We start from the raw sequence: 23,467 nt of genomic DNA on the forward strand, positions 1-23,467 counted from the left end.
GGATTCCCCATAGACACAGCATGCTGCAGGACAACTAGCACAGAGGTAGGATATCATCATGGGGACCTGGGATGAGCAACAGTGACTCTAGATTAACTTCCACATGAGGCAGATCTTCATGGGGCTGGGTACCTATATCCCCCGGCAGGTAAGCAAGCCCAGGTTCAAAGCGCATATAAGACCAGCTATAAGGGTTGTGTAAGGACAGTAGGGAAGTAGGGCTAAAACCTGGGTAAGAGCTTGGGTAAGCCTGCATTTAAGACACCCGAGACAAGGATGGGGCAGTGGGAACTGGCCAGGCTCGCTGCATGGGACAGACACTCCCTCAGACAGAGGGAGCGGAGAAGGGGTCGGCTCAGTGCATCCCCCAGGCAGATAACGCTGGCAAAGGCGGAACACCCCACTGAGCAGAGCCTCCTGAGGTTTCCAGCAGGGGACACAGGTATTCCGGAGCGTCCCTGTTCCGGCACAGGGGAATACCGCCCCCTGCTGCCTACTCAGAAAAGGGGCTTTGGGATCCCCTTTCACCCGCTCCAGGGGACTATGGGAAGCCACCGAGCACCGGGGAGGGCGGCACTGAGGGAACCCCAGGCCGCTGGCACGAGGCTCCGGGGTTACACTGGACGGAGCCCAGGCCCCCGAGCGCAGCGTGACGGGGCGGCCCGCGGGCGGGCGGGCTCAGCAGCCGCCCGAGCCCGAGCCCGAGCCACACTCCCGCCCCGCCCCGCCCCGGTGACGTCAGAGCGCAGGGGTTCAAGTCCAGGTTCGGTGCTTCCGGTCCCGCCCGTCAGCCCCAGGGCTTCCGCTAACAATTAAGAGGCCGGAAGTCCCCCGCTCTCAAGCCAGGAGGGTAACGGAGCCTCAGGAGACGCTCTATCCAGCGGCCGAACTCTATCATTTATAGTGTCGGTCGCGCGCCCCTCACGCTCTCCTCCGGCCAATCAGCGCGGCGAGGCCTGCTCGGAAGTGAGGCCCTAGGCTCCGTCCTCTTAAAACCGGAAGTGACGGCAACGGCCCGGAAGTGCGGGGGCGCGCGCGGAGGCGGCTGGGCGGATCTGGGTAGCGTTGTCACAGCAGCGCGAGGAGGCGAACGGGCCGGGTAGGGAGGGGCTGGGATGCGCGGGGCGCGCCCGAGCTGCGGCCCTTCTCGGTCTCCGGGGCGGAGGGGGCCCTTTGTCGGGCCCGGGCCGGAGTCCCCTGGGGCCTGGCGCACGGTCCCCTCCGCCGCGCTGGCGCCGCGCCTCGCGCCCTCAGGGGCCGGCGGTGGCACGTGCTCGGCCTGCTGCGCGCGGGCTGCGAGGCGCGCGGGGGCCGCCTGTGCGTGCGCGGCGGGGCCCGGCAGCAGGCCCCAGAGCCGCTCCCGTCACCGGCTCCTGCGGGATCGCGGCCACAGCCAGGCGCGGGCGGGGCGGCGCCAGGCGCGGTAGCGGCGTCTGTGCGCCGGAGTTCGGGGACAGGGCACTTCCTGGTTTCTGGTATCTGTTCTCGCTGGCGTCCTGGCTAGCGTCCAAGGGAGTGGGAAGGGAGGGGCGCCCGGGCTTGTGCCGTCTCAAAAAAACCTTTCTGGCTGTCCTGAAAAAACAGGAATCTAAAGTCGTCTTGGCTGTTTTGCTGGAAATCTCTTTGACAGCCCCGAGTCATGAAGTGGGTGCATCCAAAAGCCTTCCTTGAAGGGGTTGGCTTGTTGACTAATCTCTTCTTCCAGCTGTTTCTTAGCTGTGGATTAAATACCATTTAAGAATAAAGGGAAAACCGTTTCTCTTCTTACTTAATCAGGTTTGTTTTTAGGGCATATGTAGTTTTGCAGTCATCCAGACTATTCAGAGAGAGAATATCAAACAGAATTCTTAATATAAGAACTGCAGAACTTTTTTCAGGCTTTTTATGTACTGTAAACTTTGTAAAGGACACTAACTAGGTGTTTTTCCGTTATAGCTTATCTTTAGTACCTGGAGTGGAGAGAGGCTGTACAACATGAGTGAATTTCACCCACTTCACAGCACAGTCCTTAGAGTCCTGATGGTGGAGTCTTTTAAAAACTGGTGCAATGATGTGGGAGGAGCAAATTAAAACTTGTTGCTAGACTTCAGTGGGAGGAAGTCTCTGGACTGCTGAGGTGTTAGACTCAGAGCATTTGTATATGGGAAACAGCTTTATGATGGTTCATTACTGCTGTGTGCTGCTGCTCTTAAGTTCAGAGTTGAATCTGAGTGGTAACCTGCTTTTCTGAGTATCATTTAATAAGTGCAATGAATGTTCCTATCCTTGTACTTCCCAACCAGCGAAGTGCTCTCCGAGCCTCTCTCAAATGGGGTATTTTCACTGCTTGCTTTTGGATTGCTCTGGTGATGGGGAATCCGGAAGTGGTTTCCCTGTGTTGCCTTCCTGCCTTGTTAGAATGGTTAAAGTAAGTCCCGCCGTTTCTTCTGCAATTCCAGACACAGTGCATTTCAAAGCTGGTATGCATGAAGAGTATGCGGTTTGGTTGTTAAGGTACCTGATGTATCGGCTTCCAGCGTGTGAAAGCCCCATCAGAAGTTGGAGGTGGGGGGAGGGAGAGGGTGATCGGGGGAAGTCCCGGATGACTGGAAAAAGGCTAATGTAGTGCCCATCTTTAAAAACGGGAAGAAGGAGAATCCTGGGAACTACAGGCCAGTCAGCCTCACCTCAGTCCCTGGAAAAATCATGGAGCAGGTCCTCAAGGAATCCATTTTGAAGCACTTAGAGGAGAGGAAAGTGATCAGGAACAGTCAGCATGGATTCACAAAGGGCAAGTCATGCCTGACTAATCTAATTGCCTTCTATGACGAGATAACTGGCTCTGTGGATGAGGGGAAAGCAGTGGATGTGGTGTTCCTTGACTTCAGCAAAACTTTTGACATGGTCTCCCACAGTATTCTTGCCAGCAAGTTAAAGAATTATGGGCTGGATGAATGGACTATAAGGTGGATAGAAAGTTGGCTAGATTGTCGGGCTCAACGGGTAGTGATCAATGTCTCACCGTCTGCCAACTAGATATGATCAAGTCGAGCGCCCCAAGGGTCGGTCCTAGGGCCGGTTTTGTTCAATATCTTCATAAATGATCTGGAGGATGGTGTGGATTGCACCCTCTGCAAGTTTGCAGATGACACTAAACTGGGAGGAGAGGTAGATACGCTGGAGGGTAGGGATAGGATATAGAGGGCCCTAGACAGATTTCTTGTGGCCCAATCCTCTAATTTGATGAGGTTCAACGAGGACAAGTGCAGAGTCCTGCACTTAGGATGGAAGAATCCCATGCACCGCTACAGACTAGGGACCGAATGGCTAGGCAGCAGTTCTGCAGAAAAGGACCTGGGGGTTACAGTGGACGAGAAACTGGATATGAGTCAACAGTGTGCCGTTGTTGCCAAGAAGGCCAATGGCATTTTGGGATGTATAAGTAGGAGCATTGCCAGCAGATCGAGGGACGTGATCGTTCCCCTCTATTCGACATTGGTGAGGCCTCATCTGGAGTACTGTGTCCAGCTTTGGGCCCCACACTACAAGAAAGATGTGGAGAAATTGGAGAGAGTCCAGCGAAGGGCAACAATAATGATTAGGGGTCTGGAACACATGACTTATGAGGAGAGGCTGAGGGAAGTGGGATTGTTTAGTCTACGGAAGAGAAGAACGAGGGGGGATTTGATAGCTGCTTTCAACTACCTGAAAGGAGGTTCCAAAGAGGATGGATCTAGACCGTTCTCAGTGGTAGCAGATGACAGAACGAGGAGTAATGGTCTCAAGTTGCAGTGGGGGAGGTTTAGTTGGATATTAGGAAACACTTTTTCACTAGTAGGGTGGTGAAGCACTGGAATGCGTTACCTAGGGAGGTGGTGGAATCTCCGTCCTTAGAAGTTTTTAAGGTCAGGCTTGACAAAGCCCTGGCTGGGATGGTTTAGTTGGGGATTGGTCCTGCTTTGAGCAGGGGGTTGGACTAGTTGACCTCCTGAGGTCCCTTCCAACCCTGATATTCTATGATCTCTTCCATAGTTTCCCAGCCTCTTTCCTAACAGCTCTGAAAATGGCAGCTTCCCTTTTTTCAAACTAAGTATATGAAACTGCAGTAGTGCTGAGCTCGCTTAGCATGCTATAGGAAGTGCAGTGTAAGCATTCCCTACACAGTTCTGTTGCTGTTTCTCAAGCTTCACCTGCAGCACACCCTACTAATACAGCCTTGTGGCTCCCACACAACCCAGCAACCTGAAGCATGTATATTCTGGCCTAAACTGCAATTATAGTCCAGAATGCTCTGCTGTGTCAGTCCTATGTTTCCCAGAGTTCTTGCAGTGCACCTCAGTCCTAATATTCAGCACCCCAGTTATTCTAGCCCTGTACTAGTTGTACCACCTATGGAACAATAGGGGCATCAAAATAAGCAGTAAGCTGCCTATTGGGCAGTCGCACTTGCAACAGGTTTACATGGTTGAGAGAGATTGGCAACATGTTGCTGCTACCTTAGGAAACTTGATCAGTCCCATGGGTGCCGCATTTGTTCCATTTGCAGGGTCGACTGGTGTGACAAAATTCCCAGTATCAAAATCCTTAATCATTTTTTGAATGTCAGGCATTCAAAGCATGCTCATTGAAACTTAGCTGCTTTGGTTTGGGAATCTCACTTGTATGGCCAACTCATGAGTACCCAAGACCATGTTTTATGGTCAAATAATGCAAGGCATCTGTTCTCATGGTGGCCAGTACAAACAGTGTAAAGACCCACTAAAGTCGGACTTGAAAGCGTATCAGGTTGACCCCATCAGTTGGGAAGTAACAGCCCATGACAGAGCAAGGTGGTAGCAGATTTGTCATGTTGCTGTTAACCATTTGATGCAAGGTGTGTTAACATTTTATGTGAAAAATGTGAACAGCGCACAGCAAATATAAAAGAGGCTGCAATGGTCATGGACAATCTTGTCTGTTCCACGCGTAACCAGGTTTGTGGGTTTTTCATTGGTTTGACCTTGCTTAGATCATTCACTTATAGGGTTTGTAGAATCCCCTTATGTCGACATGAGACTCCATCATCATCAGTTGCACCACACTGTGGGGTGGCATTGTAATGTTTCCAGTAGGGAAATAAGCAAAGACTCTCCAAACTTTTTGCTTTTATTCTTGTCAATATGTGCAGCTGTGGCTCATGATGAAAAGCTTGTGCATTAACTGGTGTCACTAACCAGACTGCAGCATGCTCAGAATTCAGACTGTTACCTCTACTCAGTACAGGACTACAAGAGCTTTTAACGGGGAGCACAGCTAATTGGAGTCCTCTGCCATTGAGTGCTAACGGTCTTGACGTGACTGACTGACCGCTCCCCACTTGCTGAGCATTATCGAGTGTACTTACTGCAGCCCCAAATTGGGTCATCTGCAAAGAGATCATAAGAATGGCCATATTGGGTCAGACCAATGGTCCGTCTAGCTTAGTATCCTGTCTTCCAACAGTGGCTACTCCCTCTGAAGCATCTGGGACTAAAGAGAACAAGGCAACTTATTGAGTGATCCAAACCTGTCGTCCAGTCCAACTTCTGGCAGTCAGAAGCTTCTTGGACACTTGGATCCAAACTGCAGCGTGCCTGAGAGGATGGAGGGCACTTGTGGAGTCCTTTCATTATTCCTGATGACTGGGCAGTGGGTGGACTCAAAGCCCCCAGATAAGGTGGGAATCCTGACAGTTGGAATTCTGCAGTAACTTTGTGCCAGGGCATAAGAGGGGCTTTCCCTGTGGGATGATCAGGCTCTAACTTTCTTTTTCTTCTGAATTCTTGTGGGTATGGTCTTGGGAGCAATTCATGTGAAATGTCCTGTCAACCTACCTGCTGGTGTGATTAGTGAGTCCTTATTTACTCTTTGCCAGGTGACGCACCCATCCATGTTGCTGCCACCATGGGTTACCATGGTGATGAGCCCAAACTCACTTCTGACCCCCAGTCTCCCTCACTGAGCATAACACATTTACCCACAGGCCAGCCAGAATTGTATCTCGCTTGAAGGAACCTTCTGTCAAACTCAGTTATTATTTATTTGTATTCCAGTAGTGTCTAAGGGCTTTGAGCAGGGATGGGGCCACAGAACTTCTAATGTAGAGCGTGTAGAGGTCTGCTCTGTAGAGGTCTCTGTTCTAGGGATTGTTCATGTAAAAGGCAGAAATTGTGGCATGTCTTCTCACCAGCAAAGTTCTTGGGTAGCAGGGACTGATGTCCTCCCTTGCAATACTGCTAGCTCCTTGGTTGCCACATCATTAATCAGGCTGTAACTGTAGCCAGGTTGCAGTTTCTTAGGAGCCTGGGTCTCTTTCTAGTGCTCATGTCCTGCCTGCTTAACCCTGGAGGAACTAACAGTTTATAAGTTTTGAAACAGCAGGGCTCTTGGATAGAGGGATAAAGACAGTAAGAGTTCCCTCTGCTAGGAAGAAAAAACGAGCTGGCACCTTAGATACTAGCACATTTATGTGGGCATAAGCTTTTGTGGGCTAGAACCCCCTTCATCAGGAAAGCTTATGCCCAAATAAATTTTAGTCTCTGAGGTGCCACAAGGACTCCTCGTTGGTTTTGCTGATACAGACTAACACGGCTACCGCTCTGAAATCTGCTAGAAGAGTGATTCAGCCTGCTCCAGTTTCTCACAAGCATTGGTTCATCTTTTGTGATCTCCAAAGTTCTGGTTAGCATGAGGTGCATCTGAAGTCTTCTGCAGCTGCATCATTGCTTGGAGCAAGACAGTCTAGAGCCTGACTCTTCCAGAAGTAGTAGAGTCTAGGAGTTCTCTTCCCACTCAGAAGTGGCTTTAGCCAGCAACAGGCACGTGCTACCCTGTTCTAGATAATCGGAATCTCTCAGGAGCCTGGAGGCTCTTTAGCTCTGTTACAGATCAAGTTTGGTGAGAGACCCTGGAAGGTCCTTCCAGAACTGGCTTGAGGTTCTTCAGTACTGTAGACTCTTGTTAGGTGACATCATGGTAAATGGTGATCTGTCTGTAGTTAAATATCTGCCTGGTTTGAACTTGCAGTTGAAAATTGCAACTTGGGGGAGTCCGAAGGAAGGTGATCAGAGATGAGATGCTAGGCTGGCGGGAGGGAATCCGGCGTTCAGGACAATGGCAGTGACCAGGAGTATGGAAAGGATTCTAAGACCAGGAAGAAAATGACAGTCCATGTAAGGCAACGGTCACGTTGTAGATGCATTACAGCAGCTGTAGGACAGAAGGTTCTAACAGTGAGCATTTCCTAAGCAGCTAGGATCTGAAGGTGCCTGAGAAGGGAGTTTCGCTGCAATAATGCCTGAGGTTTGACCTGTGATCTGTCGCACACTATCAATTATCACATCAGGACCTTAGTCATTTTATTGGTTAAATGGAGCTCTAGTCCTTAGAAGAAGGAATTGGGGGGATGGGGGAGGGGACCCGCTGCCTCTTCTGCAGGAGGTCCTGTGCCTGCTAAAGATGTTAGGCCTGTGCTCCTGATGGTATGGGACTTGTGAGCACAGGCCGTAGGGTGTCTCTGGGAAGTTCAGTTACAATTGATGCCTTGATTTTGGTTTGCCTAGCAATCTCACCCAGAAATGAACAGCAAAGTGCCAGTTACTCTAAGGCCCCCTCTATCCTACTAACCCTGAACTGTGGTAAATGGCTTCTCCCTGCAACCCAAAGGAAGAGGTCAAGGGCCTTGGGAAAAGCTTTGTGTGCCCGGAAGCCTCCTTCCTTTCTGGCTTGGTGCCTTTCCTGAAGAAGCAGCTGAGGAATTGTGACCTCAGGCATGTGCTTTTTAGCGTAGTCCATTTCTTCTGAGGAGAGATGAGCCCTATCCTGAGCTGCTGGGTGTAACAGCCCTGACCTCCCAGGTGACTGGCGGGCGGGGGTTTGCTTTTCCCACCTGTTGTCTGCAGCAGCTTTTCATGGCCTTAGAAATTCTCTAGTTTATCAGTGTGAGGGGAAGGGAAAGGGCTGGTTCCTGTGTGGCTAATGGAGGACTGCAATGGTCCTTAAAGTATCCAGGTTCATCCAGGCACTCTGGTGTCCCCATCCATCCATGCCAATGGGTCTAATGCTATAATGAGGGCAACAGCAGGTGATGGTTAGCAGAACAGCTCCTCTGTCCCCCTTGAGGCAGGATGCTCATTCAAAATGTGTCTATTTTGGGGGCTGGGAGGCCTGGATGCTTGGGAAGATGGTGCTGATGGAGACTAGGTGCTGCTAGGGGAGGGGAAAACACAAGACACCCCAGCTGCTTTGTTGGGGGTTGAGCAAATGGGAGACAGCCCCATGCTTGGGTGCAGACAGAGGCCTGTTGAACTGATTTCCTGCTCTGACCAATGCAAGATTGCAGCTGGTTGTGGCGGCGGCGGCAGCAGCTCTTCAGTAATGTCCGAAGCCTGTGGACACACCCGTGCAGAGCCAAGCCAGCTTCCGGAGCTGAGTGGAGGACTGGGTGGAGCTGCATTCTAGCACTGTGCTGGCCTGCTGTGTGGAGGCTTCCCTTCCTCTGGCGTGAGGGGAATATTTGGAGTTTGGGAGCAAATGGCTGCATCATCCACCAAGGAAAAACAGGAGACTCTCCCTCTGCAGTGCATCTCAGTGGCAGCTATTGGGAGACTCTGCCTCTCCCTAGTCTCTTGTGAATAGCTCTTGTCAAACCTGATTTAGTTGTTGATGAAGCAAAAGGTTGGTTGATAAAGGTAACTATGTAGATGTAATAGGCTTTTGTAAAGTGTTAGAACTAAACAGCATGAGCGAAGCACATGTTAAATTAACTAGCTAACTGAGAGATCATGAAGTAGTTGTTAGAGGGGAATCATTAAGTGAGTGTATTTCTTGTGGAGTTCAGCAGGGATCAGTTCTAGGTCTGATGCTCTTCAATCCAGAAGTAAGTATAAAATCATTGCTGATAAACTTGTGGTGGAGTGGTAAATGGGGAAAGGGCAGTCCTACAGAGTGATTTAGATCCGTAGTTCTCAACCGGGGGTACGCACAGGTCTTCCAGGGGGTACTAAACTCATCTAGACAGTTGCCTAGTTTTACAACAGGCTACATAAAAAGCCCTAGTGAAGTCAGCGCACACTACAATTTCGTACAATGAGTTGTTTTTACTGCTCTATTATACACTGAAATGTAAGTACAGTATTTGTTCCAATTGATTTATAATTCTATGGTAAAAATGAAGGAAGCAATTTTTCAGTAGTAGTGGGCTATGACACTTTTGTATTTTTGACTGATTTTGTAAGCAGGTAGTTCTTAAGTGAGGTGAAACTTGGGGGTACGTAAGACAAATCAGACTTGTGAAAGGGGTGCAGTAGTCTGAAAAGTTGAGAGCCACTGATCTGGATCACTTGATAAGCTGGGCCCCTTCAAAGAAAGTTCATTGATACACCAAGTAAAAGGTGTGACATCTAGAATAAAAAATGTAGGTCATACCTATAAAATTTGGTACTGTATCTTGGAAAGCACTGACTCTGAAAAGGATTTAGGAGTCAGAGTGGACAAGTTCCCAGTGTGATGCTGCGGCAAAGAGCTAATGTAACCCTGGGTTGTCTAAATCAGGAGTAGTGAGTCGGAATGAGGGGGTGGTTTTTACCTCAGACTGATTGTAGTGTGTACGATTCTGGAGTCAACATTTTTTAAAAGGATGTTGAAAAACTGGAGAGGGTGCAGAAAGAAGCCACAAAAAATGTGAGGGGTGGAGAAAATGCCTTAGAGTGAGACCAATCTGCTTAGTTTATCCAGAAAGGTGTGGTGTGTGTAAATATCTTGATGGAGAGAAAATACCAGCTACTAAAGGTCTCTTTAATCTAGCAGAGAAAGGCAGAACAAGAATCGATTGCTGGAAACTGAAGCCAGACAAACTAGAAATAAGGCAGTTTTTTAACAGTGAGGTTGATTAACTATTGGAACGTTAACCAATGGAAGTGGTGGATTTCATCTCTGGTCTTCAAATCCAGATTTAGATGGATGCCTTTCTAAAAGATGCGTCAGCCAAACATATTATTGGGCTCAGTACTGGGGTAACAGGTGAAATGTGATATACCAGAGATAAGATATCTTCCCACTGAATTCATAGATTAAGGCCAGAAGGGACCAGTAGATCATCTAGTCTGAAGAGGCCCTCTACAATGGTGCAGTGGCAGCAGAAGCATCTGCCCAGAGGCTGGGTCAGTGCTGCCAATTGTGGAATATCAAGTGCAAACTGGCCATGGAAAGTTTCCTTGTTCACCCCCAAGAGCCACCTGCTTCCCATCCATCCCTGGGTTAGAAAACCTGTGTAAGAATAATCCTGAATGCTTTGGCTGTTCTCTCCTTGCCTTGTGGTGTGATCCTGAAGCTTTTCTCAATACCAAATGCATCACAGCCACCCTGTCAAGATGCTAGCTAAGCAACTCCATCCTCAGTAGAGGAAGCTGCTCCATGCTTGATTCATGCTTTCCTGTGGCTAGCCAGAGTAGGCAGAAAATCTCTACCTCAAGTCTGTATGTGTTGTGTGAGCACCCTAATGTGCTGTCTGAGAGCACACTGAAACTGCCACCCCAAAAAGCTAGTTCCTGGGAGCTTTGGCCAGCTCATCAGAAATGCACAGCTCTCTTCCCAGGTGGAGATTCTGTGCTTGTGCCATGCTTGGGTTTCTAGTCTCCTTGGTTGATTTGCAGGCTACGTGAACAGCCATACTTGGACCCAAGAGCCCTGGCAGCTAGAATTTTCTCTTGTCTATTTTGATGGTCCCGCTAGGGCTGTTTCTCTCGTGTATCAGAGAGGTTGTGGAGAACATCACAAAATGGAGCACAACTGGTCCCTCAGTCTCATTTCCAAACAAGACTTGCATAAAAGTCCTGGTTGAATGTTTCGCTGGAGTCCATCTAGCACCCCCACACGCTTCCATTGGTCCTGCTTTGAGCAGGGGGTTGGACTAGATGACCTCCTGAGGTCCCTTCCAACCCTGATATTCTATGATTCCTTTACTAAAACCTCCTCCCAAAGGAGTCTGGAAATGAACAGGTCCAGCCAGGTCCCCACTCTCCACCTGACTCACTCTATACCTGACCTTGACGTATCTCTTTCTAGAATGCAATATATGCTGTTGTCACTCGCATGTATAAGATGTGTAGTAGAAGAAACTAATTGATATATAATCCCAGGGTGTGTCATGTCTGAGTTCTGGGAGCTTTTTCCTTAGGCTGATCTGTTGGGGGAGTAGAAATGAAATAATTGATCTTTGGTTATGAAACGTGCTGATTAGAAGGTTCATAGATTTTTAAGATCCGAAGGGACCATTATGATGATCTAGCCTGACATAGGCCAGAAAATCTCACCCAGTAACTTCTGCATCAAGCCCAGAACTTGTTTGAGCTATAGCATATCTTTCAAAAAATAAAATAAAATAATACTGATTTTAAGACTTCGAATGAGTAAGAATCCTGTTCATCTCTAGCTGAGTTTTCCCAGTGGCTAATTCCTTCACTTTTAAATTGTGCTTTGTTTCTCACTTGAATTTGTCTAGCTTCAAGCACCAACCATTGGGTATCTGTGTAGAGGTGTGGTAGGTGTATATGGTCCTTACAAGTTTGTATTTAACTGTATTGAGTATGGAGTATTCTTGTAGTATACGTGATGCAGTATATTGGAAATGGCTCCCTTGAATAGTGAACAGGTTTTTATAATTGTCTTATCTGTTTTGACCTCTGCATCTATATATGCAAAATTTTAGGAGGCAAAATGGTGAATGGGAGTAATGAAGGATTTAGGGTATGTCTACACCACCGCAGTACAGCTATGATGCTGCAGTTGTCCTGTAATATAGACACTTCCTACATTGACAGAAGGGGTTTTTCCACTGATATATTTAACCAGCCTCTCCAAGAGGTGGTGGCTAGGCTGGCCTGGCTGAGTCTACACTGAGGGTGAGGTTGATCTTAACCACACTGCACAGGGAACAGCATTTTTCACAGCCTGAATAATGTAGCGAGGCCGATCTAAGTGTAGAACCGGCTAAAGGCTGGGGAAATGGCTGGATCCCTTCACTGCTTGTTTGTAAAGGGTGATACTTCTGGAGTGTTTGCAGTTGGGGAGCCCACTACAGGGAAGCTTCAAACAGTCATGGGTTTTCAAAGTCTTCACCATTGACTTTAAAATCTTCCGATATTTTTCTGAGGGAAAACCTCGCCTTGGATGATGTGGCCTGTGAGGCTTGAGAGGGGGATTGTGGGGTAGGAGTGGAGAATGGCTTTTATAATGAGAATGGAGCTTCACCCTTAACGATGGCTACTCCACACACCACTACCTATTGCCTGTTCAGAAAGTGGCTGGAGACTTGCACCGTTGAGCTAAGTTAGTACAAATGCTATTTATCAGATAGCTGCTGCTTTTCATTGGCCTTGCCTTGGCTCAGACCTTTGGAAAGGACTGAGTGTGAGATCAGCCAAGGCAGGTGCCTTTTCCCAGCAATTTGGGGACAGACAGTGCCCCTTTTAAAACAGACTGATCCAGTTGCATTTTGAGCCACAGGCCTGTTGATCATTGCTGAGGCCTCTGGGACTTGGGCCAACAATGGAGCGAACATCTCTTCTTAGATAGACTTGAGTGCTGTAGGGAAGCAGACTGTAACAAAGGCCCCAGATCTACTCTTTGGGTTTCTCCACTCAGCTGTTCTTGTGTGCAGAGGGTTTATCTAATCACAGTTCTCGAAAAGTTATCTGTTGTCCTGGCAATTTGACAAACAAAATGCAGAGACTGAAGTCTCCCCACCCCCTGGTGCAGTTGGGAGTCCATGGGTTAACCAAAGATTCTGCACCTGCTTGCCAAACTCTGACTCGGGCACTTGTAAGAGGGCACACACTGCAGAGAAGTAGGTGTTCTGGGAATGTCCTACCCAGTTCATTCCCCTGAGACAACTACCAAGACCTCCCACAGGCATTTGGGAACAAGGGTGCATTGAACTGACCCCTCCGAAAGCTGGAGTTACTGGCCAACTATTTGTGGGGAACCCTGCTTTGGCCAAGGAAGGAATGAGGTGTCTATTGAGGAGCCCTGCAGGACTTCTCAGCAGTGCGGGAAACAGCTGCATCAGGCCACTGATCCCATTTCCCATTCTCCCCTCCTAGGTGTAACTCACGTGTGTAAAGATGGCAGAGCAGGAGCCGACCACAGAGCAGCTGGCCCAGATTGCAGCAGAAAACGAGGAAGATGAACACTCTGTCAACTACAAACCACCTGCCCAGAAAAGCATCCAAGAGATCCAGGAGCTGGACAAGGATGATGAGAGCCTGCGCAAATACAAGGAGGCTCTGCTGGGTTCTGTGAACGTAGCTACTGGTGAGTCCTGGTGTCATCTCGGAGCATGTGGTTCTATCTGTGCAGACATTAAACAGCTACAATAGCCAAGACCCCTTCTCTACACCTTTAACTGCTTCAGGCAGACACTAAGAACTCTCCTACCCTCCTCCCAGATCTCTTCATACATGCTGCTGAAAGCCCAGCTTTAACTCGAGGATGCAAATGATCAGTTGGGAGTAACCCTCCAATATGAGCACGGCTAGCTGTCTGGTCTGCCAGTTTTTACCTGGCTAGCTTAAGTCAGTCATTGGTCCTTTGAATAAAGCTCGAGAGTCGATATCTTCTGGGATGTTCCTTCTGAATGGAAGATTGAGACCTCTTTCTGCCCTGAGTATAAAACAAGGGGAACCCTGGATCTCTGCTCCAGGCAGGCCCATTCTTTCTAGTTCTTACCTACTCCTTTGCGTTTCCAGGAACTGAGTGAAGGGAGAGAGAAGGATGTAGATGGGCTGGGCCTTGGGGTGGGGATGTCATTAGCACTTTTAGGAGTTGTCTAACAGCCTCTTCTTCGTCTTAGACCCCAGCACTCCTAATGTGGTCGTGACCAAACTGACACTGGTCTGTGCCACTGCCCCTGGGCCTCTGGACCTGGACCTGACAGGTAAGCAGGAGATGGGCACTGCGGTCTGCCTTCCGAGGGGGACAGGCCTTGGCTAGCTCAGTGCAGACAATCAGGAGCCCTGGTGGGGGCCGGGCTAGGGCCACTGTCCATTCTGGCCTGGAGCCCAGAGGTGGAAGTGACCTCTGAAATGTGTATTTCCAAACATAACTTGCAGGGGGCCAGGCTCCTGTGAGTTTAGGGCTTCCAGCCTGGTGGTCAGTACTGCAGCCTCTCTGCTTCCTGTACCTGAACTGCAGTGCGAAGGGCCCCAGCACAGTACCTTTTGGACTCCTGTTGGTTGTGCACATTCAGTCCTGGAAGCGCTACTTAGATGCTACCAGCTGGAGGAGCCCAGGAGCCACTTGGCAAGCGCTGGCTCACTGCTTTCCTAAAGATAGGAAACCCACAGACCTAATCCTGCCATAACTCCTCATTCCTCCTACCAAACTCAGCTCAGGCCATGGGGGGGCAGGACCGAGCCCTACGCTAAATGAAGTATTCCAAATTGCTCCACAACAAGTTACTGTTGCCAGAACTCTTCTAAAAATACTGCCCCAAAATAAGCTATTGAATGAAAGGCTTCTCTGGGCTCTAATCCATGAGGAATGTTGCACCAGCCTCCTCTAGTGGCATGAGGCTGGAATCCTGATAATGGGCCCGGGGGTCCCACTGGGATACCTGATTTTTAGTCAAGCAAGGTCTCCAGGAACTCCATTTGAGGATCACGTTTCTTCCTGCTGATTCTGGGAAGAGGCGCTTGGTGTTGAGTCTCCTTAAGAGAGCTAGTCATTCTGAAATTGAGCCATATCCTCTGGTGTGGATAGATGGATTCCTTAGGGCTTGCATGGACTAACTTAGAAATGGTGGTAGCTTCCAGCATGGGTGGGTGCGAGGTGGCGAGGTCTCTAAACAGGGACACCCATGAGTAAATCACATTTCTCTTCCTTGTTGGGAGGAGAGTGTGTCTGGGACTCTCTTCCCGCATTGGGCTTTGTGCACTCTTCTGTGGAAACCAAAGGAGTTAATGCAGGAGCTGGGGCGAGGGAGGACCCGACATATAGGAAGGGACACTTCCCAGCCTCGCACTTTATATTCCAATAGCTCCAGTCTCTGGTACAGGGCCCACCCCAAATGCATCCCACAGCACAGTCCCTAGGGAGTCTGAGCAACTTCTCCCTTCTCTATAGGTGATCTGGAAAGCTACAAGAAGCAGTCGTTTGTGCTGAAGGAGGCTGTGGAGTATCGGATAAAAATCTCCTTCCGGGTAAGAACTTTTGAGTCACTGGCCCAAGCCTGTCTGTATACTCTGGGCGTACAGCAACCAGACATCCCAAAAGAGGGAGATCACCAATCCCAAGGAATGCATTGGGAGACAGGCCCCTGCCCTGCCCTGCCCTGGATATGGGGAGGGCTGTGGCCGCTCTGCTGTGAGGCCTTGTTTATCTCTGCAGGTGAACAAGGAGATCGTGTCGGGGCTGAAGTACATTCAACACACGTTCAGGAAAGGAGTGAAAAGTAAGTGCTTCCATTGTTCCAGACATTGCTTTGCAAGGGGGGTCTCCCAGCCAGCCCAACTACAGTGAGATGCATGTGCCAGCTGGCTCTGGCACGGTGGGAGGAGACTCTTTACTTCAGAGCAGGGGGTCTCAACCTTTTCCTTGCTGAGGCCCCCTTCAACGTGCTACAAAAACACCAGGCCCTGGTGGGGAGTGCAGGGGAGCACGGGGCTCCAGGCTTGGGGGGGGCCCTTGGGCATAGGCATAGTTTTATTTCTATTTGGGAGGTGGGCGCAAGGCCTGGCAGGGCTCGAGCCAGCTCTGCACAGCAGGGTCCAGGGAGGAAGTGCCACCTCCACCCCATGACTCACTCAGGAGGCCACCTAGCCTGTCTGGGCTGTTGGGGAACGCAACCAAAGGGGGGGGACTCAGTTCAAAAGTCTGAACACCGCTCAGGGTGCAGGGACGGGGTAGCTAGGGGCTGTGTGCAGGGGCTCAGAGCACCGAGTTTCAGCCATGGGGCTCTGCAGCCCCCCTGCAAGGGTTTGTGGGCCCCCCGCGGTTGAAAACCACTGCTCTAGAAGGCCTCCTCATGTGCACCTTTGGCTCAGCACTGGGGGTGGGAAACCTCCTTCAGGCTCTGCAGCAGTACAAGGGCCTGGCTGATGTCAGTGGCTCCGGCTGCATTTGAGCCTATCGGCCTTGAGTGAAGCAAAACTTAGTGCTGAATGAACAGCAGCTTCTTCCCCTCCTGTTGGTTGGCCTGCGGCATGGGGTGGGCAGGTGTCCGTCCCCAGGTGGAAGGGGCTCAGAGCTAGCATCAAGTGGCTGAATTTCCTAGCTCTGAGCCCAGCTGTGTGCCTTCTGTGGAGAGATGGCACGGCAGTCGGGAGGGGCTAGAATCTGTTCATGCTCTTCAGCCTCAGCACCAGCTCTGGCGGCTCATTCTTTTCCACCCCACCCCTGTCTCCTTCCAGTTGACAAGACTGACTACATGGTTGGGAGCTATGGGCCCCGAGCAGAGGAGTATGAGTTCCTGACCCCCATGGAGGAAGCCCCCAAGGGTATGCTGGCCCGGGGCAACTACACCATCAAATCCAAATTCACAGATGATGATAAGACTGACCATCTGTCCTGGGAGTGGAACCTGACCATCAAGAAGGAGTGGAAGGAGTAGCCCTTCCAGAGGCCAATCCCCAGAGAGAGAGTTAGCCAGGCAGTGGCTACAGTAGAAATCCCACCCTGTACCAAAGTGCTGACATTGGAACCCCACCTTCCCTTCCCATTTTTTAAGTCAAATAGAAGAGCGCTCAGCTCAGTAACCCTTCCCCTTCCCTCCCCCCAGAGAATCACTGAATGGAGCTGACCAAACCATGCTGTCTGCATCTGACCTCCAGCTGCCTGCCTCAGGGGCATCTGTCCCCAGGCCTCTCCACCATGCACAGAAGTGGGAGAGCTTCCTGCCCTCCCCAGGGCCCTGATCAGAGTCTTGTCCCATTGCTGCATCTGACCTTTCTTCATTGGAATAAACCAGAGGCAGGTGCTGAAGGAGAGGGACTCTGCAAGCTGCTTCCCACACAAAGGGGGCTTTTCCTAGTGCTCCTGCTCATGGGGTGGTGCCTCATTTTGGATGGCTGAGAAATCGTGATGCCAGGCAGCTGCTGAACCCTTCTGTAGGCTAAAATCATGTCTGTGGCCTGCCCCTCCCCTCCAGCCAGTGTCTTGAACACTGGCTGGCAGCTTCATTTGTGGCTGTTTCCTGTAACCATGATGCCTTAATGTGTGTAACATACATTCTCTAGGAAGGGGCCCTGATCTTGTTAGCTCCCACCCCATGGGTTTGTTAGCATGCCGCCCTCTCACCTCAGTCAGTCTCATTGAATTGGCTCATTAGAAACGAGTCACAACTAACTTTGCTGCTGGCCCATTCTCCTGAGCCTGCTGGCCTGAGAGGAGAAGGGCTTGTGGCATCCTGTGCTGCTCCCAGCCCACACAGAGCCATCCCTGGGGAGGTCCAGAGAAAGCTATACTGGCAGAACTCTCCCACTTTCTGCTATGGAGGTGTTGGCCCTGTTAGTGTAGATCTCTCAACAGCCCAGTGCCTTCCTGTGTCTGCCCCAGCATCTTTACTGCGGTGGGTCTGGGAGTCATGAGTGCTGCTGTCACCTCCGAATTATTTCATTGGAGCCATTTTTGGCTGTAAAGCACTGAAATGCCAGGGCAGCTCCTGCCCCTTCTCTTGGTTTGGTTTTCGGCTGGGGGATAAATCCGTTCAGTTCTGCAGCTGCTTTCACAACCTGGTCAGAACAAAGAGCTTGCAATGGACAAATATTCAAGAGCAGTTAATGCCTTATGTATCAGTTCTGCCTTTGAAATCTCGTGCCTGGCCTGTCAGTATTTATTGCCTTGACAAGTAGACTCCATGTCCCCAGAGCAGTCCCTCTTCCCCTTGCATCCTCACAGCACTGCAGCCTGGCATCCCTAACACCCACACTGGCCCAGTAGTTGGGGGGCAGGAACTCTCCAGGACCCTCCAGCTACTGGACAAGCATGTTCCAGCTCTGCAGCCATCTTCTCTGGTTGCTTTGATAACACTGATGTTGTACCAGAACTGGGACCAAATGTGTGTGGTTTTCCTGTAGCTACGTCTCCTGCACCAACTCTTCCTCTCCCCCTCCCCCTGCCCTTTAGAGAGATTTTTGTTAATTTGATTTGGTGCATTTTGTCTGTAAATCTTAGACCCAGATTAACAGATTTGGAATCATCATCTGCTTCCCCTTTTATGACCGTTAAATAAAATCTTCAAACTGATCATGCGCGCTGTCCCTTTGAATCCTCTTACTCTTCTTCCAGATCTCCAGAAGGTAAGTGGCCTGTAAGAGGGGGACATCACTAGGATCCCAAATTCACTAATTCCTTGTACACCAGCAGGTGCTGGGAAGGGCTTTTCCCTGCAGTGATCTTTGGAGGTGGTGGGAACAAAGATTGGGAAGGTGCTTCCCTAGGACTGTTTTCAGAGTAGTAGCCGTGTTAGTCTGTGTTCGCAAAAAGAAAAGGAGTACTTGTGGCACCTTAGAGACTAACCAATTTATTTGAGCGTAAGCTTTCGTGAGCTACAGCTCACTTCATCAGATGCAGCTTCTCCCTTAACACTGTCCCCTTCACTGCTATTGCAAAGGTTTGTATGTAAAGAAAACCTGCCCCTTGCAATCAGCTCCTGCCTTTCCTGTGGCCTCCACTAAGAGGCAGCAGTGGGGGGGGGGGGGGAAATGTGTTAAAATGGGACTATGTTCATACATGGTGCTTTCCAGGCAACCAAGGGGAGGAAGCCTGTGCCCCGAGGAATTAGATATCGAAGAGCCAGATGCAAGTGTCAGAGCAAAGTGCATCGCAGCAAAGAATAGTGAAGAAGGGAGCTAGTGGGAGGCATTAAGGAATCTGGTTGTGGGTGTACCTGGGAGGCCAGAGGAAACGTACTGACTGTAGGCAGAGTTAAGTGCACAGCACCTTGAAGGTGAGGACCAGGAGCTTGGAACGATGCGATGGGAGTGGGTTGGGGTTCGTGGAGCAGCACAGCGATCTTAGTCAAAAGATTTTTTGCAGAGAAGCAGATTGTGATGGGGGGAAGCTGCAGGGGAAATTAACTTACCTGTGACAGAGCCACCCCCTTTTCTGTCTTAAGTGCTGCCCTAGGACATGTCTACATGAGCTCTTACTGTGTGGCAAGCTGGGGTGCAGGTCCAGCTCTATTGCTCTGGCTGTCCTAGTTTCCCCTGCTCACCCAGGCTGCTTCCTGGTCTTGCTGGATGAGGTGCCTTCCCTATTGGGTAGTGAGCCCTGACTGAATCTGTCACTAGTGCAGAGGGTTACTGCAGAACTGAAATTGGCCTGGAGAGGGGGATGGCCAGTATCCAGTCAGTTACAGTGGCCAGCACCAGTGCAATAAACCCACCCATAGTGGTCCTTAAAGAACTAACTCCCTGGAGGCAGTTGGTGGTAGGGTGAAATCCTGTCTGATTCAATCTTAGTGTCCTGCTGCTCACTAGACAGCCACCAGGTGGTGCTAGAAAGCAAGGTTCTTCCTCCCCTGGCTCAGGACTGCTGCTGGCCCAAGGAGCGAGTGGCCTAAGTCTTCCCTGACCATTTTGAACCTGAGTAAGTGGGTCCCTCAGTCTGCTGCTGGATGTTGGTCTGAGCCCATGTGGGCATGTGATTTCTATGCAGAGAAGATCCCAGTCTCCCAGGAGCCTGGCTTTTCAAACTGCGGCTGAATGTGCATACCAGTGTAATACGGGTGTCTGCTGGTTAGGCTGTTTGCATCACAATGAGCCATGGTGCAGTTGAATAATTGCTCAGTCCCTCTGAAGGAACAGTTGCGGGCCTGAAGAAGAGATCTATGTAAGCTCAAATGCTTCTCTCTCCAACAGAAATGGGTCCACTAAAAGATATGACCTCACCCCCCTGTCTGCTCAGCCTCTGGAAAGCAAAACTGCAGCCCCTGCCACAAGCTAGGGGTGAGTGGGTATCTGCTGGAGTGGCAGCCTCGGCAGGTCAGTAGGCTGAAGGTGTGGGATGGGGGGTTAGAACATGCAAGGGGGAGAGAACCAGCTCCTGGGAGCAGGGTAGGTCTGTTGAGGTGCTGGGTTGTAGAAGCCGGTCGGCATTGTGGAGTGCCTATGACACTGAGTTGGCATTCAGGATCCCTGCATTCTAGTCCCAGCTCTGCCACTGACTTCCTCCATTGATGAAGGTGAGCTGCTAGGTGCCCTTTTCTCTGAACATAAGAATGGCCACACGGGGTCAGAACAAAGGTCCATCCAGCCCAGTATCCTGTCTGTTGACAGTGGCCAATGCCAGGTGCTTCAGAGGGAATGAACAGAACAGGCAATCATCAAGTGATCCGTCCCCTGTCATCCATTCCCAGCTTCTGGCAAACAAGGCTAGGGACAGCATCCCTGCCCATCCTGGCCAATAGCCATTGATGGACCTTCCCCCATGAATTTATCTAGTTCTTTTTTGAACCCTGTTATAGTCTTGGCCTTCACAACCTCCTTTGGCAAGGAGTTCCACAGGTTGACTGTGCGTTGTGTGAAGAAATACTTCCTTCTGTTTTAAACCCTGTTGCTTGTTAGTTTAATTTGGTGACCCCTAGTTCTTGTGTTATGAGTAAATAACACTTCCTTCTTTACTTTCTCCATATCCATCATGATTTTATAGACCTCAATCATATCCCCCCTTAGTCTCCTCTTTTCCAAGCTGAAAAGTTCCCGTCTTTTTAATCTTTCCTCCTATAGACGCTGTTCCATACCCCTCATCATTTTTGTTGCCCTTTTCTGTATCTTTTCCAATTCCAACATACCTTTTTTGAGATGGGGCAACCAGATCCGAATACAGTATTCAAGATGTACCATGGATTTACATAGAGCAATATATTTTCTGTCTTATCTTTCCCTTTCTTAATGATTCCCAACATTGTTAGCTTTTTTGACTGCCACTGCACATTGAGTGGATGTTTTCAGAGAACTATCCACAGTGACTCCAAGATCTTGAGTGTTAACAGCTAATTTAGACCCCATCATTTTATATGTGCATTACTTTGCATTTATCAACATTGAATTTCATCTGCTAGTTTGTTGCCCAGTCACCCAGTTTTGTGAGATCTCTTTGTAGCTCTTCACAGTTTGCTTTGGACTTAACTATCTTGAGTAGTTTTGTATGATCTGAAAATTTTGCCACCTCGCTGTTTATCCCTTTTTCCAGATCATTTATGAATATATTGAATACTACTGGGCCAAGTACAGATTCCTGGAGGACACCACTATTTACCTCTCTCCATTCTGAAAACTGACCATTTATTTCTACCCTTTGTTTCCTATCTTTTATCCAGTTACTGATCCATGAGAGGACCTTCCCTCTTATCCCATGACTGCTTACTTTGCTTAAGAGCCTTTGGTGAGGGACCTTGTCAAAGACTTTCTGAAAATCCTAAGTACACTATAAACACTATCCCCTTGTCCACATGTTTGTTGACCCCCCCTCAAAGAATTCTGGTAGATCGGTGAGGCATGATTTCCCTTTACAAAACCATGTTGACTCTTCCCCCAACAAATCATGTTCATCTATATTTCTCATAATTCTGTTTCAACCAGTTTGCCTGGTACTGAAGTTAGGCTTACCGGCCTATAATTGCTGGGATCACCTCTGGAACCTTTTTAAAAAAATTGGCATCACATTAGCTATCCTCTAGAATCATGTGGCATGATTTAAATGATAGGTTACAGACTACAGTTAGTAGTTCTGCAACTTCACATTTGAGTTCCTTCAGAACTCTTGGGTGATACCATCTGGTCCTGGTGACTTATTGCTGTTTAGTTTATCAGTTTGTTCCAAAACCTCCTCCAATGACACCTCAATCTGGGACAGTTCCTCAGATCTGTCACCAAAAAAGAACGGCTCAGGTTTGGGAATCTCCCTCACATCCTCAGCCCATGAAGACCATACAAAGAATTCATTTCGCTTCTCCGCAATGGGCTTATTGTCCTCGAGTGCTCCTTTAGCATCTCGTTTGTCCAGTGGCTCCATTAGTTGTTTAACAGTCTTCCTGCTTCTGATGTACTTAAAATTTGTTTTGCTGTTGGAGTCTTTGGCTATCTGTTTTTCAAATTCTTTTTTGGCCTTCCTAATTATATTTTTACATTTCACCTGCCAGAGTTTATGCTCCTATTTTCCTCACTAGGATTTAACTTCCACTTTAAAGGATGCCTTTTTGCCTCTCCCTGCTTCTTTTACTTTGTCATTTAGCAACGGTGGCACTTTTTTGGTTCTTACTATGTTTTATAATTTGAGGTATACATTTAAGTTGAGCCTCTATTATGGTGTCTTTAAAAAGTTTCCATGCTGCTTGCAGGGATTTCACTTTTGGCACTGTATCTTTTAATTTCTGTTTAACTCACTTCCTCATTTTTCTGTAGTTCCCCTTTCTGAAATTAAATCTTACCGTGGTGGGCTGCTGTGGTGTTTTCCCCACCACAGGGATGTTAAATTTAATTATATTGTGCTCACTATTACCAAGTGGTTCAGCTATATTCACCTCTTGGACCAGATCTTTTGTGCCACTTAAGACTAAATTAAGACTTGCCTTTCCTCTTGTGGCTTGTTCTGGTCAGTCACTTGGTTTCACAGCTGGCTGAAAATGGATGGAGAGCTGATGCCAGAAGTCTTGAGTGGGAGCACCACAGTTCCCCACAGCACATGCAACATCTTGAGCAGCAGATCTGTTCCCTCTAGCACAGTGGTTCTCAGCCAGGGGTACTCAGAGGTCTTCCAGGGGGTACATCAACTCATCTAGATATTTGCCTAGTTTTACAGCAGGCTACGTAAAAAAACACTAGTGAAGTCAGTACAAACTAAAATTTCATACAGACAATGACTTGTTTGTGCTGTGCTATATACTATGCACTGAAATGTAAGTACAATATTTATATTCCAATTGAGATTTATAATTGTAAAAAGGAGAAAGCAAGCAATTTTTCAGTAATAGTGTGCTGTGGCACTTTTGTCTGATTTTGTAAGCAAGTAGTTCTGAAGTGAGGTGAAACTTTGGAGTACGCAAGACAAATCAGACTTCTGAAAGGGGTACAGTAGTCTGGAAAGATTGAGAGCCACTGCTGTAGTGGACAGTCTGCTTAGGGTGGGATGGTTCCCTTCCAGACTGGAAAGTTCTTGTGGCTTGTTTCTCTCCCCCTCCCCAAGTGAAAATACTCAGATTCAAACTGACCAGTCTGTGTTCAGTGGCAGAGCACAGACAGAAGCTAAGTCTCCTCCTTGTGTTTAGGCTGGTGGTGGAAGAACCCTGGTTTGCAACCAGTGCTTGAGATCACTGTCCTTCGTGCTTAGTGGGAAAAGCACCAGGTCCTTTGGAGAGCGACCATGTGTCTCATAGGGAGGGCAGCACGTTCGTGGCCTTTGCTTAGCTATTGACACTGACCTGTCCTGAGTCTTCTATTCTGGATAAGGCTGGGGTGAGAGAAATCTGGAGTGT

General features: G+C 49.0%; 1 protein-coding gene across 1 annotated transcript; it reads left to right on the forward strand.

Moving 5' to 3' along the window:
* Window positions 1-961: 961 nt before the first annotated feature.
* Window positions 962-18,237, forward strand: ARHGDIA (Rho GDP dissociation inhibitor alpha). The gene is made up of 6 exons (XM_074970582.1): window positions 962-1,099; window positions 13,098-13,308; window positions 13,847-13,930; window positions 15,118-15,194; window positions 15,382-15,445; window positions 16,404-18,237. Exons 2-6 carry the CDS (start codon window positions 13,119-13,121, stop codon window positions 16,601-16,603), a joined length of 615 nt encoding a protein of 204 aa, XP_074826683.1. The 5' UTR covers window positions 962-1,099; window positions 13,098-13,118; the 3' UTR covers window positions 16,604-18,237.
* The last annotated feature ends 5,230 nt before the right edge of the window (window positions 18,238-23,467 follow it).

The sequence above is a fragment of the Natator depressus genome, chromosome 14 (assembly GCF_965152275.1).
Source record: "Natator depressus isolate rNatDep1 chromosome 14, rNatDep2.hap1, whole genome shotgun sequence".
Lineage (NCBI taxonomy): Eukaryota > Metazoa > Chordata > Testudines > Cheloniidae > Natator > Natator depressus.